Source organism: Periplaneta americana, chromosome 13, assembly GCF_040183065.1.
Source record: "Periplaneta americana isolate PAMFEO1 chromosome 13, P.americana_PAMFEO1_priV1, whole genome shotgun sequence".
Lineage (NCBI taxonomy): Eukaryota > Metazoa > Arthropoda > Insecta > Blattodea > Blattidae > Periplaneta > Periplaneta americana.
Window position 1 is genome coordinate 79950994 of NC_091129.1, and position 17295 is coordinate 79968288.

At 35.9% G+C, this 17295-nt stretch overlaps 1 protein-coding gene across 1 annotated transcript in view; it reads left to right on the forward strand.

Moving 5' to 3' along the window:
* LOC138712045 (lysosomal alpha-mannosidase-like) overlaps positions 1-16394 on the forward strand; it is a 37767-nt gene extending 21373 nt beyond the window's left edge. Inside the window, exons 11-17 of the mRNA XM_069843436.1 lie at positions 2129-2328; positions 4264-4468; positions 4693-4810; positions 7362-7638; positions 9392-9637; positions 12066-12215; positions 14782-16394. Of these exons, the coding sequence (XP_069699537.1) occupies positions 2129-2328; positions 4264-4468; positions 4693-4810; positions 7362-7638; positions 9392-9637; positions 12066-12215; positions 14782-14982 (1397 nt within the window). The 3' untranslated portion in view covers positions 14983-16394. The remainder of the gene's footprint in view (positions 1-2128; positions 2329-4263; positions 4469-4692; positions 4811-7361; positions 7639-9391; positions 9638-12065; positions 12216-14781) is intronic.
* The last annotated feature ends 901 nt before the right edge of the window (positions 16395-17295 follow it).

The window sequence follows — 17295 nt, forward strand, 5'->3', positions numbered from 1 at the left end:
CGTAAGTTACGGAACTTGAACTTGAACACATGTGGATGGTCACTTGAAATGATTTTATATTGCAAGAAATTCTTTCAATAGTACATGACGTTATTGGTGCATGATGTAGTACAAGATATTCCTATTGTCTTATATTTTTTCATGTTTCATTAGGATATTGCATGTCGCCCATCACTGAAACCCTACTCATTTTCTATATACTTTTCTAGAATTTCTCTAAAATGTAGATTATTCAATTTATTAATTAGGATCTTGGTACTGAACAAATAGTAGGCTACAGTAATACATGCTAAACGTCGAGTTAATATCTTCATAATTTTCAGATTTTGATGGTACTGGTTCTTCTTTATTACGTTCAACACACTTTTTGTGTCTTTTGGTATTGCAGTACCTTTCAATGAACAGTTTTTATCACTTTTACGTTCATTTTACACAATTTTTTAGGTAATGTTGTCTATGTTGACAGTGAAAATATTAGTTCAAATATCCTCAACTATGCTGTGCACTATTACACGCTTGAGCGTCTTACCTACGGCATTTTACCTCTGCAATGAACCTTCACTCAGCCACAGAGATGTAGTTATTTAAATAATACGACTAGTTAGAGCAGTGATCGATAAGACTAATTACTATAATTGCGTTCAGGTTTTGACTTTCTAGAGGAAGAGGGAGAGGATGCATAACTATTTTGTATACGGACGTACCTGTACCAGCGCTGTGACGTCACATATACTTCGAATCAGGCAACTTCATTCCAATTTATGGGTAGCTGGAAACGAAGCTTTATTATTATTATTATTATTATTATTATTATTATTATTATTATTATTATTACTATTATTACTGTAATTATGTAATCGATACAAAATTCTTAGGTGTTTGTACCATGTCATACGTGCTGATAAAATCGAAATTTCTAAAGGACGTGTCGGTTCTTTCGCCATAGAGAGCGAGGAAAATGGAAGTTATCTGTTGCTTTTGCTGCTATGTCTTGAAGAAGAGCTGTTGGCAATGCACAGAAGACAAAATATGTATTGCATTGTTTTATAGTGGGGTCGATACTTAGCTCCAAAATGCTGGGATGCTTTTGCGTCCCATTGGTGTCAGATGGAGGGGAAAAAAAACCTGGATAACGGACAAGGGGATCGGATCTTCGGGGCAATGAGAAAGCAGAGAGAAATATTATTAGGCTAATTAAACATCGATTTATTCAGTTGATTTAGATATTTATCACTCACTAAGGTGGGAGAAACAGAGTGTAACAATTTATTGAAATAAGATATGCATAAAAACTTGCCTTCGAACTTAAAATCAAGAGGTAGTATGAAAGGTTAAGGTAACTTACACTTTTAATATGACATTTTGAACCTAGGCTTCGCCAGCAATAATCACATGAGTGGTGGAATAACCTCTACTCAAGGAACCTCAAGCTGAGGCTGCGACTACGATAGATCGAAAAGGAGACACAGGAAATTATGGACCAAATAAACAGCGGCGAACGTTGAGTTGAACTCAGGAAGGTAGGGCTGAAGGGTCGGAGCTAGATACCTCGTTGTGAACTGTTACTCCGGTTAATGGCTGACAAAAACTGTTTCCGAGCGAAAAATTTTGCGTTTTATGTTATAGATCATAGATGTCGAGTTGTAACTGACACGAGGTAACCCCTGCCGTAAGCAACCCCCAGCGCCTATTCTTTAAGGTCGCTTTTCCTATTTTATATGGAAAGTTATTGACCTTAGCAGAACATGTTTGACGTGCAATATCTCCTGGTTCTATAGGCGTTTGGACACTTATGTTATAGACTGTCCGGAATGGATACCTAAATGGGAAATCACGAGAAAACAGAAAAAATTATCTTCTTTCAGTCTTATTTGGCATGCGTGGGGAGAACTTGACAATAATTCGAAATTAAAAAATGTTTGAAATTTTAACAACAGTTAAGATAAAGTTACAAGTTAAGCCGTTCTTTTGTTTTACTGTAGCACATATTGTGGGGAGGGTTAAATTGTGAGTCTCTGCAAGAAGTGCAACGGTTACATAGTAATGGGAATGACGACCAACAATGTAAAGGCAGCGCATTAAACTGAATCTGATATTGAGATTACAACAAATCCTTCCTCTGAAACAGGAGCCCTTCAGACAACGCAAATGGTACCCATCCCGAAAGAAGTCCTCAATTCGCCCGAGAGGAAAAACAGCATAGCAACACATGACCTTGTCTTCAAAGCAGAGAACTTGCCGCCATTGGGATTCCGGTCGTATTACGTCACCAAGACAAGTGATGCTTTCGAAGAGGTTCAGCCAAGCAGTGACTTATTCATAGGCAAGGTAACAGGAAGTCATTATAGTAAAAATCTTAATCAGAATTACAAATTAGTTAGAGAACTAGATAGAAACATGGCATGCAGGTAATGACTAGTCACAAGCTACTGTCTCCGCTAGACAATGCTGCTTATGTTATGAGATCGTGAAACCCACTGCGTTATCCTTTTTTCGTGACTTTCACAAAAGTTGTACACATTAAACAATTTTTGATATGATATGATATACTATATGATATGATATGATATGATATGATATGATATGATATGATATGATATGATATGATATGATATGATATGATATGATATGATTGATATGATATGATATGATATATCATATTTATTTCTACAGCTCTTATTTAGTAATGGACTGCCACCACATCTCTGTATTCGTGCTCTCCAACACCTTCTAATTACAATAAGACATACAAATTTTCATCAACGTTTGCAGTCATCTTATTTTACCTTTACTGTACATACCCTCAATTACTATCTAACCTCTCACCTTGAAAACATTCCTATCTATCTAGTGGTCACCTCACCACTTTTATTGTTTACTTATGTTGATGTACTACCTTTCGTTTAAAATTTCCCTAATTTGTATATTATTTTATACCAACATTACTTAATCATAACCATTCACTTTCATCTCAAATTTACAATCACTTCTACCTCTCATGACTTATATGATCACTCTTATCCCCTATTTCTTCACTAGTCACTGAATCACATGTTTATTTGTTCTCTTTCACCTCCGATAAATTTTTGATTAGACACTATTATTGTAAGTCAATGTTCAACTCAACCTTCATTTGTAAACTTATATTGAAATATTTCCTCTCTTCCTATCATTTAAATATCCCTGATTGTAAACTAAACTTAGCAGTCACTTCTTATATTAGTAACATTTCACTACCATTTCATATTAACAAATACTTCCAATTTCCTCTTGTCACCTCTTTTATCATCTAGACACTAATTCACTTATTCCTTCATACATTTTACCCACCTATTATTTTGATAGTTAATATTGTTGTTGAACACTTCCTTAATTGTTTCTATGTCTTTTGCCACTCTCCTCCTCAAGTACAAATTCGTAGACTGCAGTTCTGCGGTTCCTTATTTCCTCTTTTCTTCACCTCACAAGTAGATGGACTAACCGAATCTTCTTTATTTCCCCTCCTTGTCGACTCGGGACGTCTTCCTTGTTTCTCCTTCTTACCCTCCTTCCTGACCTTTATTCTATGATCTACTCTTCGTGCCGTCAAATGACTCGTCATATTATCTCTTCTGCTATTGTGAACAGTCTTCAGTACATTAAACAATTTACACGTTTAAATTATTTTTAAATGCCACTATTTTATATTTTATTTTAATATTATTTTCATATTGCAAATTTACGGATGTATTCATATAAATCATTTTTATAACTAACGTACGATTATTTAGTCCTGACAGTCGCCGGCAATGTGCGCCTGGGTCAGGCAAGTCCATTAAATTACGCCAAGGGGTGTTCAGGTTATCTGTCGATCGCAGTCAGAGCGATTGGATGTCACGCATGCGGTATAGCGTTGTGTTTCCAGTACAGTTAAGCTGTATTGCATTCCTTTACCGACCGTTCGCCCTTCTCTACTCCGTAGCTCTCCCCGCTACTCCTATTACTTCCCCTCTGATTTCCTTCCTCTGATAAATGTTCTATCTTCCAATGCAGAGAACTTCTCTGGTAAGATTATAATGTTGTTTAAAGGGATGAGAGAAGAGCGCTATTGGCACACATGGCTAGGCTGATTCTCATTGACTACCAATAACGCTCCACATTGTCTAATGTCAAAGTAACAAACTCTTATCTTCATTTCAATTTCTTCAGTTACTTCAATTTTGAGATCATAGCTCATACCCAAAGCCACTGTTTCTGGCAATCACTTCTCATGCGCTATTACAGGGCCTCGAAATTGCAATAGACGAGACAACAGGCCTCGTGAAGACCTTGACAAATAATGGAGTAGAGATTCCTGTAGCACAGAACTTCTTCTACTACAATAGTTTCGCAGCTGACAACCAAGCATCTTCTGGAGCATATCTATTCAGACCTGATGGAACATCGAATACGCCTATTTCCGACTCGGCCAATATTGTAGTTTATAAAGGTAGGTGCTGTAACTTATTATAGACCTATAGATAAATGTCTCATTGAAATGTCTATGTTGGTATGTTCGTAATATTTTTAATGATTTAGTCTATACAAAAATGTCTAGGCCCACTACATCTTATTTCTCACTCTGTTTACATACATCATTACCAAGCATTATTACTGTTACTATTATTATTATTATTATTATTATTATTATTATTATTATTATTATTATTACAGGTGACATTGTGGATGAAATTCATCAGACATTTTCCGACTGGGCAAGTCAAGTTGTGAGAATCTACCACGAAGAAAACCACGTCGAGTTTGAGTGGCTGGTCGGACCTATTCCAACAGAGTATGTAATATGATATAGCATTTTGTTTCTAAATAATTTTTAATCGTGTAATATTCTTACAATTCAACATCATATCATGCCTTTAACATTGATGATCGTACAATGTCAATATATGTTTTGTGTTGTCTCAGATGTGATCTCTCGTCGTGTTGTCTCCTGGCATTGGATTTCCATTATATATTGGTATAATGTAAGATCATAAGGCCAAAATAAGGTTAAGGCATTCTTAACAGTGATATAAAATTCTTGATTGATTCAGGATCGCAATTTTGGTCATCGTCATTTCAGGGCCCACTGCAATGATATTAAAAAATAAATAGAAAAATATGATGTTTCTAAACTTCTCTGATAAGTGATTATTTTTGCAATAAATTGATACTTTTATCAATATTAATATGCACTAATGATGAACATGAGAAATATTTTAATACACTGTTTATAAATATTTGTGGTATATTTATAAAAGAAAACTTTCTTATTTAAATTAGAAAATGCTGCAATTTTGTTAATGTCCCATGCAAACATCCGTAGTATGGAAATTCCAAATTATTTCGTATTTTCTACAAATAAGGACTAATAACTTTTAACTAGAAACACGCAAAACACACACACTTAGGCCGGGTGCACACAGAATCAGACGAGGCGAGGCGAGGAGCGGCTCTGCGCTACGTTTTGCTTTACAACGCCTCGCGACAGCTTAAAACTGTCTGCTCGCTACAATTGATTTGCTGGCTGTGTAGGTTTGGAAAACTGGCCTAGGCTAAAAAATGGCGTCAATGAAAGATGACTGTCTATATGTAAATTTCTATGGTATTTGGTTATTATTTTCTAAGGACGTTTAATACTCCAAAAATCTATACGATTGAAAGAGTCTTAAAATTAAATACTACTAATGTAGTGCACAAACATCATTTTGTATATTTATGACTACTTCACGACTCACAATAAAGAAAAATGTAAATTAAATCAATAATGAATGATAGTATACAGCAGAGAAGTAGGCCTACTACAAATTATTATTATCAATATTATTATGCACCTGGTGCTTTCATCTCATTTGGAATTTCTCACATAATTTTAGAAACCACATTATTGTCGTGATATTGTTTCAAAGATTGTATAGAACGTATATTTCCTGTACTAAAACAACTAATTTATCCGCATCGAGCTCCATTATAAATAATGTGCACTGTACAACAATAGCCTATAGTATTTGTAGATAGTAAAGCGTGCAATCATAGCCACTACTAACGCATGCGCAGTACACCGCAGCTATCAGTCAGTCAGTCTCTTCGCGAAGAAACTTCTAGCAGTCATTCGATGTTGTCTCTCCGTGTCTACTTGTGTCTGCTCGCGATCGTCGCGCCGCGTCTGATTCTGTATGCACCACATAATAAGAAATCAATGAGAGGCAAGTACTACGAGACGAAATATCGCGTCGCGTCTCATTCTGTGTGCATCCGGCCTTACTCGTAAACATAATAATGTAGTGTTCTTGACGTATAGGTTTTGAGAGTGAGCACTTCTTTGATACATAACACGAATTTTACACTACTTATACCTTGCCGTAATCCTTTCTACATTGTAGTCGATCCAACATCGGGTTAGATTTTTGTAAATATGAATATAAACGTTGGGCCTATTGAAATTGTTTCTGAAAACTTGGCATTGAGGCATCACAAGCAGGCGAGCTTCTTTACCTAGTAGCTATTGTCGCTCATAATGGCCATACTGTTACAATATCAGTCGTTAAATCGACTACTAACACTATTGATTATCCATTCTATTATGGAGTAATAATTAACACAGAGCAAGAATGATCTAGAATTAATTTTCCCGTCTCTTTAATGATCTAAATAAATATTATGTGAAAATTTGTTGGAAACATTTTTGACACTTAAGTATGTCATTCAATCTACTTATAGCCTATCTAGGCTGAGAAACAATAATTACTAAGAAAAAGATGGAAATTTATATGGGTATATCTAAGTATGAACGAGAAATATTATGAATTTTATTGACGATTTTGATCATTTTCTTTGGAAAATTATGTGATATTACCTAGGCCCTAAGTATTTATTTTACGTTTATTTAAGAAGACAATTGATAACACGATTATACTCCGAAACAAAAATCATTTACTTTCTCAAGATAGTTTAAGTAAGTGTACAATAAACTTACACATTAAAGTAAAAGCTGACCGAAATTGTAATTCAGTTACATATAATATAATTAATAAATAAATTGTTTATTTTTGCATGTAAAACATGCAAATTAATTCAACATATATTGTGTTCATCCTTTATCCTGTCATTTATTGGCATAATAAAATCTAGTCTATTATAATTCAGTATACTTCTCAGAACGATGTACAAAAATCTTAATAGATTACTTTTCTTATTCATCATTTATATAATAGCCAGTAGCCCATTCAACATCTCCCAAACTAAATGCATTTGGTTACTTTTTCTTTGACATTAAATAACGATCTCAGAAAAATGTTTAGTCTTCTATTTAAAATATATTTTATATTTTATGGCATAATTTTCAGTGACGGAATCGGCAAGGAAGTGGTGAGTCAGTTTACAACTAATCTGGATACCCAGGGCCTCTTCTACACCGATTCCAACGGACGAGAACTTCTGGAACGGAAGCGAGACTTCCGTCCAACATGGGATTTGGATCTTCAAGAGCCGATCTCTGGCAACTACTATCCTATCACTTCCAAGATCCTGATCAGGGACGTAACCAAGGGACTGGAATTCGCTGTACTGAACGACAGGGCCCAGGGAGGATCAAGTATTCTCGACGGTCAAGTGGAACTCATGGCACGTAATCTTCCTGTATAAATATGGGAGTACAGACTCTAATATCTGTCTCAAAATTTATGATAATAACGTTTCATACTGACTGATTATAAAATGTACTTACGCATACATGAGAAAATATATTAATCTAATGCTCCAGACTATTGGAACTCAGCCATCAGTCTTCTAGCCTCCTAATATAGGCCTATTTGTCCATTCGTTCCGTTCCAGAATTTGTGAAGTGCAATACATTTCCTAAGATGATCGCAGTTCATGATGACATTTCTTCTGCACAGCATACAGTTCGGTGAATCAAGAATGTTGAAGCGATTGAGGTGTTCTGCCAAGCAGTTGTGTCGTGTAGTTAGGCGGAATGCTGCTACGGCTTCACTTCGGGAAGTTTCTGGAATGAAGTTTTTTTCCGTTACCAATTTCGCCCACATCTTCCCTTGGCTAATTTCACTCATTTGGTTTGATCTTTCCTTTCTAAAAGTGGAAATGATTATCGATTTTTCTGAATAAAAAAAGATAGAGTTATTTCCTGTGGAGGGTCAACTATTTTTGTGCCTTTTCTAGCCAGATCAGCTGTCTCATTTCCTTTGATACCAACATGAGAAGGAATTCGTTGCAGTGTGATTTCTTTGCCTGCTTCTTGTAATCTCTTGATTAATGTTTCGATTTACGAAACTTTGGATGTCGGTATATATCTTGGATTTAATATGGCTTGGATAACAGAGGTGGAGTCACAAAATATAGCGACTACCAACGGTAGGTGCGGCCTCCCATTCACATTGGAGGTTGCGAGTGTGTGATATAACCGCCAAAGTATTGTAACTTTATATTTTACCTCAACCACCACATCCTCGACAACAATATGACTTTTATTCTTAATCATTCACCCTACAACATGGGGTATAACACAGCAACACAATAGTCGTTATTGCACTGCACACGACGACAATGGCAATACACGACGTACTCCTAATTTCAATTAATGTTCACAATGCACTATGTGTAGAACAAAACAGTCAGTTCTCAGTTCACAGTTCGCTTGCCTTGGCTAGTTCTTCTAGCTCACTGCTCAAGTTCACTGCACGTCGAACTCAGGTCTTCCGGATTCGTCGCACTCGCCTGGACACTGCTACAGTTACGGACTCACTCAAGTTCACTGCGCGTCGAACTCAGGTCCCTCTTGCTCGCTGCTATTCAAGACAAGACTTGAAGACTGACTGAAGACTGACTGACTGACTGACTGACTGGCTGACTGACTGACGGCCACTTACGGTGTTATTTATTACACCACATGATCTGGAATCTTCGATTCGCTTAGCGTTTAGACTCTTCGAGAGAAATACGCTTGTAGATGTTTCCTTTGCTCTCTCCGCTCCGCGCCGTCACCGTAGTTCTCCTCCCTCGCTCCGTACCGCGCTACAGCTCCTACCGAAGCTCGAGTTTCCGTTTCCCCGCGCCTTCTTTCTCGCTAGATGCGCGCGCAACTCCCTGACGCGAACAGAATATTCCCGCATAGTGCCACAGTATAAAAATTGGTGCCCCTACAAAACGGTTATAACACAGCTCAAAATGATGAGCCTTCTCAATGGGAAGACATGATAAAATACGAGAAGTGAAATTGAAAATTCATTCAATTCTAATAATGAATAGTACAAGCTTTTACTTATAGAATTACAATATTTAACATAATTTTGTTTACATATCGTTTCTCCATCCTACAGGTATACACAACAAGCAATTTTAATTTGAATCTCATTTCCAGGTTAATCGCAGACTCGTCCGAGACGAAGGCTTTCAGGTGGGTGAAGCACTTTACGAAGAAGACGTAGGAAAAGGCCTCGTCGCTAGAGGGCGTCACTACGTAATGGCTGGAGCCATCGGGGGCGCGAGCCCCAGTCTGGCGGCCCAGGAACGAGAAGTCGCACAGAGGAAGCTACTGGCGCCGTGGCTCTTCTTCTCTCCGGGAGGTTCAGGCTTCGATGAGTGGCAGAGCAACTTCAACATGGAGGTACGGTAATTGCGCCCTAATTACATCACAAACTAAAATTTTCCTTAAGAAAGAACGCCGTTAGCTGAACTGTTAGATTCTCGACTAGGTTTAACACGTCCGTAATCAGGTTAAATCTTGAGAGTTTAAGAGAAAATTAGTAAAACGGGAAAACTATGCACTTAGAGGATAGATGTGAATATTTTCTTTTCTATCGCTGTCATACTATCATCGTGTAAATCTCAATATCTTTTTAAAATTAATATAAATTTGTAAGAGACGGCATTAATAGAAAAATTATATCTGTGAAGGATATACTGTATGTACGTGAACGACCACAAATAATATCAGGAATTGCAGGCTATAAATTTCTAAATTTTACACTAAAATTAATTCACAAGTACACAAACATTACAATGTACCATATCAAAATATTTTAGAACTTAAATAGCTGACAAAAGTATAAAAAATTACTAATAATATTTTTAAAAGCCAGTTTCATTAGAATATGAAAAAGAAATGCAGTTATATCATTAAGTAACCATAACATTGTTAGGATTTATCCGACATCTTTAATTTCTTACAGCATATAATAAACACTTATTTCTAAAAAGTGGACTACTATCAGATATGTAGAGTTGATAATTTTAATACAATTAATTTTTATGGTCCTATATAAAATACATTAAAAGTTATATAAGGTTTTGTGATCTATTTTTTATTTTAAAAGGTATGGGCATTATTGTAGTCTACTTTTTGCATAAATGGTTGTGAAACCAGTGTGCGAAATTTCAGCATTCTGTCTCTAATGATTGTGGATTTATGAACTAATATGTGTGGAAAAGTTGAAACTTCAGGGAAATTTAATTTAAAGTTAAAAGTTAATATCTTAGCTGACCTGTATTGTATTTGAACATGTCCATTTAAATACCACAAAAAATAAATTATATATCACTCGATTAAGAAAACAATGCGTCATTTTTTTAACAAAAAAAGAGATTAACAAAATTATTTACGTACATATACTGTACTGTACTGTAAATGATTGTTATATCATTTATACATGTATATCTGTACTTAATATGGAGTATTTAATGTTTCTTCATATTTAGGTTATAAATTGTATAAGGTATAGGCATATATATGGTTTTGTACTCTGAATGAAGATAATATTTTGGATATCGGTATACGAGTACATGTGTATATTTATAGGCCACAGATTTTCCCATTAATACATAATAACAGTAAATCGACCAATATTTATACCGGAGATTTTTTTCGAAGCAGATATTTTCCAGATTAAACCATTTGTGTAAAAAATTAAAAATGATCTAGATAATCACATGAATACTTACATGTAATTTCTAATTAGACCATGATGCTACGGCATACGAACAAAAAAAAATCCTAGAACTATTTAGTGAATTTTCTTATCTTGGCTGTGCATAAAAAGTAAAGACTCAGAAAATAAATTAGTAATATTTAGAAATATAAGAGGAACAATAAAGGAAACCTCTGAAACAGTCATGAAATTTTATAATTCGTTACTTGTTCCGGTCCTTATGGGTCTGAGACTATGAGAAGATGTATTGGACGTCACGAAAACTTCGCAGCGATGTTTTTAATTTAATTTTATTTTAACAAACTCTTACAGATACTAAATAGACAATATTAAGCAATTCTCTGAAACCATAACAGGCCTCAAGGCCTAAATCGTGTTGTTTATGACAATTTTTATTTTAGTAAGTTATTTTATGACGCTTTATCAACATCTTAGGTTATTTAGTGCCTGAATGATATGAAGATGATAATGCCGGTGAAATGAGTCCGGGGTCCAGCACCGAAAGTTACCCAGCATTTTTTCATATTGGGCTGAGGGAAAACCCCGGAAAAACCTCAACCAGGTAACGTGCCCCGAGCGGGAATCGAAACCGGGCCACCTGGTTTCGCAGTTAGACGCGCTGTTACTCCACAAGTGTGGACTTTATGACAATGATGATGATGATTATGATGATGATTAATATTAATATTCGTGAGTAAACTTCTAACAATATTTTCTCCAGTTTTCTATCTTTATTGATAATATTTTCCAGTGATTTATAGACTCACTGTACGTTTCAAATGGGAAGCGAATTAAACAACAGCCAATGGACGCTAATATTAATGGAAAGTTACCGCTTCATGCATAGGGAATGCCTATTCATTTTCTTTCGCTCCTTCTGATTGGATAAAGATCGAAAGACTCTAAAGGACAAAATAATGTCTTATCATTTTGAAAAACACAGTCATTAATATCTGAAGTAACTATTGTTCTGCTAAAAACAACTCTTGTTAAACTACGTCTCATGTCCCTGTGCATCTGCTTCGCTGTGTCTGTCACAAAAATAGTCAGTTGGCACCAAATTACACTATGTTTTGTAAGCAATCTCTGCTACTTATTTTGTTACAGTACTCTGGACTGAAAACCAGCCTTCCTTCAAACATCCAAATTCTTACGCTGGAACCCTGGAAAGAGCAAACTTTACTGCTGAGGCTGGAGCATATACTTGAGGAAAATGAAGACACGGAGCTTTCAAAGCCCGCTGATGTAGCATTCGAGGTGAGAATTTACGGTATAAATTGTGTAAGCAACAATACGAGGCTCTGTAGTTATGGCAATAAATCAATCAACACAATAGAAAGTTGACTTTTGTTTTAACTAGCTCCAAGAAAAAGCATATAAAAAAATGTTGTACAAGCTAGATTGGAGTCAAGGAATTTTTATGGAAATTGTGCTGAAAGAAATCACTGCTACAAAATTTGAAGAGAATGACTGAAAGAAACATTGCATAAAATGTCGAACAATCGATTTAGTTACTGTATATTACTAGGACTACTTCATAAATAACGCAACACCAGGTTGGTAGAACTGTAAAATGAATGATGCACCACCAATGAAAATTACGTCAGGTGATGTTGAAGTCCTGAGGGAGAAGCACGTGTGTTCGTTTCGTCCATAATCTGTGTTTATAGTAACGAGAGCTAGAAATGGAACCTACACATGCCTCGGGTACTGTGATGATTGAAGAGCAAAGATACAATCTCTTTACGTGGCAAACTTCCTCATCCCCAAAGAAATTCGCACTGCCACAGTGCTTTGAGTGAAGTTTGTGGTGAATTTACAATGGACCGTAGTACAGTTTCCCATTGGGCTACTCGTCATCAAGCACGCAATGTGCAGGCGTTTCTGCATCTGTTCAGAAGTCAAGCAGTGAGGGTCCACTGCGCAGACATTTTTATCTTGTTAAAATTATTTGTCAAAATACGGAATACTGAATTTGGTAAAATCCCCGCAGCTTCTGAAAATTCCTCATATGTCGCTCGACTACCTTCTTCATGAGCATCCGTCACAAGTTTCACACCTTGTTCATCAGTTGATCTATTTGGCCTTCCTGATCTTACACGATCATCTATATTGACATGACCATCACGAAAACGGGTAACCCGACGAGAAACTATAGCTACGGTCCGCTGTGAGCTCACCATAAACTCCGGTCAAAGGACTGTGGATTTCTGTGGGGATTTTTGCTACGTTAAGATTCCATCTTTGATCTTCAATCATCACAGTACGTGAGACATAGGTAGGCTCGATTTCTAGAACTCATAACCTAAATACAGAGTAAGCTATGGATGAATGGAACACACGTGCTTCTTTCTCAAGTCTTCAACTGTAACTGATGTAATTTTCGTTGGTGTTGCTTCATGCGCTCCACAGTTCTACCACAGTGTGCAGTATTTATGAAATAGCCTTATATATTAAATTTGTCTCTTTAAATCTTATAAATTTGCTTAGAGTTGTTATGGACATTATTATTATTATTATTATTATTATTATTATTATTATTATTATTATTATTATTATTATTATTATTATTATTATTATTATTATTATTATTATTATTTATGTTTGTTAAGATTATTTATAAACGCTTTAGCACCTATGGTTCTATCGTGTGAATTATTATTATTAGTATTATTATTAATATTGATGATATTCCTACAGGATGAGAACCAGTGTATTTATGACAGACTTAAATATTGATGCATTGTTATTACAATCAAATTTCCTTACACTGTAAGAACATAAAGTATTGCAGATCTTCCAAAAATTGGTACTATGCTTTCGAAATACAATAATTTTATGACCGAATTGGTGAACTTTGAAATCAGTAACGGCCACCAGCGTAGCTCAGTCGGCTAAGGCGCTTGCCTGTCAATGCGGAGTTACGCTCGGGCGCGGGTTCGATTCCCGCTTGGGCTGATTACCTGGTTGGGTTTCTTCCGAGGTTTTCTCCAACCGTAAGGCGAATTTCAGGTAATCTATGGCGAATCCTCGGCCTCATCTCGCTAAATACCATCTTGCTATCACCACTCCCATCGACGCTAAATAACCGAACAGTTGATACAGCGTAGTTAAGTAATCAAGGAAAAAATCAGTACCATGCATTTTAAATAGTGTAATTTTAGTTTGGAAGGAGACTTTTTGATGAAACTGTTAAAGGAATTCATATATTTTCGACCTATGCATTGGATGTGGCCTTTTAAATAGACAGTAATTTAAATTAGATATTCCTTTAATTTTATTTTCCCTTACATAAACATGTCCGATCTATTAACTTTAGTGGTAATACCAGTTGTGATTTATGAATCTCTATAACCTACGGTATTTGATTTAGATTTATACGAAGTACTTTATTCTTGCTGAGTTCTTGTTTAGTCAAGTGTTCGAAGACAGGTTTGAACCTCATAAGTGACATCAATAAGTCATCTCTCATGAGGAAACAAATAAGGCGATAATGGGGTAAAGTGGTCAGTTTTTTTTTCGCTTGCACTTCATACATCGCTGACTAATAACTTATTACACTAATCAGACTTTAGATGTATAGGATCAATTTTTCTTCCTCTGACACATATCGTCAAGTGAGTGTACTGCCTCATAATACATGGAGTAAATAGTATTATCAAGCAGTTTGTGGATAAGTTTTACTATTGCACTATGCCAATTGATGCATTATAAACTAAAAAATGTTTAAGAAATTCCAGTGATTTCAGAATTATTGCTTCATAAGCTGCTGGGTATTAATTATTTTATGATTTACTAATATTATTATTGCATTCGTTTTTAGGATCTTTTTACTCTATTTGTGGTCTCCTCTTCCCACGAGACAACACTGGCAGCTAACCAATGGGCAGAGGATATGCAAAGACTGGAATGGAAGTCGACGAGGAATTCGGCAAAAGAAGAAAAAGTATCCGGAAGGGCATTAACGCTCAGCCCCATGGAGATTGAAACTTACGTCATAAATGTGGAGAAGCGGTCCAAATAATATATACAATAAATTTATAAAATGTGAAGGCGTTTGAATAAAATTAATATAGACTAAATTGTTTTTATTTAGTTTGTTACGCTTCACGAAATATATTATTCTCTTGTGCAGCGCCCTTTGTGCATCGTCCCTATCGAACTATGAAATTCTGTAAGACATTTTGAGCACTTGCATCATGATATAGAAGCACAAACATGAATGTTCGAGCCACTGGCATGGCTCAGTCGGTGAAAAGGCTTGCCTGCTGGTCTGAAGTTGCGTTCGGGCGCGGATTCGATCCCCGCTTGGGCTGATTACCTGGTTGGTTTTTTCCGAGGTTTTCCCCAACCATAATATGAATGCAAGGTAATCTATGGCGAATCCTCGCCTCATCTCGCCAAATATCGTCTCGCTATCACCAATCTCTTCGACGCTGAATAACCTAGTATTTGATATAGCGTCGTTAAATAACCAACTAAAATAAATAAAAAATGAATGTTCGATGTATTTAAATCTACTGGTAAAGGAAATGCACATATCGATTCAACGTTACTGGCCCCTGTCCCTGGTTGTTCGGCTAGTGAGCGAGCTGTGTGTTGCGTCATAAGAAATAAATTTAATCACAAATGTGCATAGAAGGGGAAGAGGAAGAATGAAAATAATATCTCTGCTCGTAGCTGAATGACACTCCATGTCAAGAAAATTAATCAACAGACGTAGTGATTATTAACAGGACGTGTGGAAGAATGTTGTGTTTTTAAGACCGAGTGTACCGCGACATAACAAGGAAGTGCCTGACCAGTGTGACCGAGCCCGCCAGTAGTGATGAGTAACTCGCTCTTAGTCTATCTACTTACTTTTTGCAGGGGCCAAAATCCCTGAATCAAGTTGTAAATATTGGATCCGTTACCTAAAGCTATTCCCCTACATTCCAACATTATTACAGTCTGTCTTGTAACGCCGGGATGAGTGGGCCTCATCGTCTGGAAATTCTCTACGTACATTATTTACAAAATGCCTCTCACCACGGCGAATTAGACTGAGAATTCTCCACATTTTTCTTCATAGTCTTCCAACATCATACTGAACAGTTTTAGTCAACAATTTTATGAACAATTTAAATGATTTTAATTCTATATTTTAAACACAATGCATGTGCTCTAACATTGTATCACAATTATGACCAATGGAAGATTTTATTCTATATATTATTCTATATGTCATTTAATATTATGTATGCCACTTTACTAATTTCATGTCAAGCACACATGGTTATTGTAAGTGTTTAAATGTATTCAAATATTCACCTAGTTTTCAAGTATTGTATGTCAAAATATCACCTGAAGATGACCTCTGTGTAGGTCGAAAATATTCGTGATAATTTTTACCAATTGTACTTTTCAATGTAACAGAATCTTTTCTGTCATTGATAAATGATAAGTGATTGACTGAATAAAATATTGATTAATATAATTTAACTAAAGATAGTTGAAGTCATAACTGTCGATAGTATCGATAGTACTATCGACTATCGTCCATCACTGGTGCGATGGAGGATTTTCCTTCGAGAATATGTCGAATATCGCATAACTGTAGGTATCCAGGATTTTTTAAAATAATGTTAGTTGCTTTATCCAGTACGTTTTGCCATACACTGCTACGAATAGAACTCAGATTATATTTCGTCTTAAAATGTGGCTCGTGACACATGTGAGGGAGTACCAACATTTTCCAGTGACGTGATTGCTCCAGGTAAACCGAAAATTGAGCAAATGCAAATACAAAATCCCCTTCCAACTCATTCTTCACCAGTGAGGTGTCTCAGTAAATTCAGTCTTATTCGAGCCCAACGGATTAACTACCTCTTAACTGCTAGTATAATATAAAGCCGCATGGAGCCACATTGTCAATCGGGTTAACACAAGTACAAGTTAAAGTGGAATATTTGGTGCTATTGATATAAACAACTGTTATCTCCGAGGGGCATTTAACAAAAATTTTCTGTATGGAGATATTCAAGTCACGTGACGTTTGAGAGTTCATTTATATACGGTGATTCACACAGTCTATTTCCCACGCAGCTCTATGTTTTTTGTGTTCACGAGGGAAAAAATCTTGTAGTCTACATCTTATAAATATCCGTATAGGTCTGAAAATATTGAAAACATTATGCATTTATAAAAATGACGAAAATATGCACTTATAAGCGACGTAAAACCGTGTTTAATAAACTGAAAAGTTGATAATTTATATAGGTAATGGTAAGCATGTAGTGATACCTTACAGCAAGAAGTATGCAAATGCACGTAAGAGGGAATGGATCTTGAAACAATG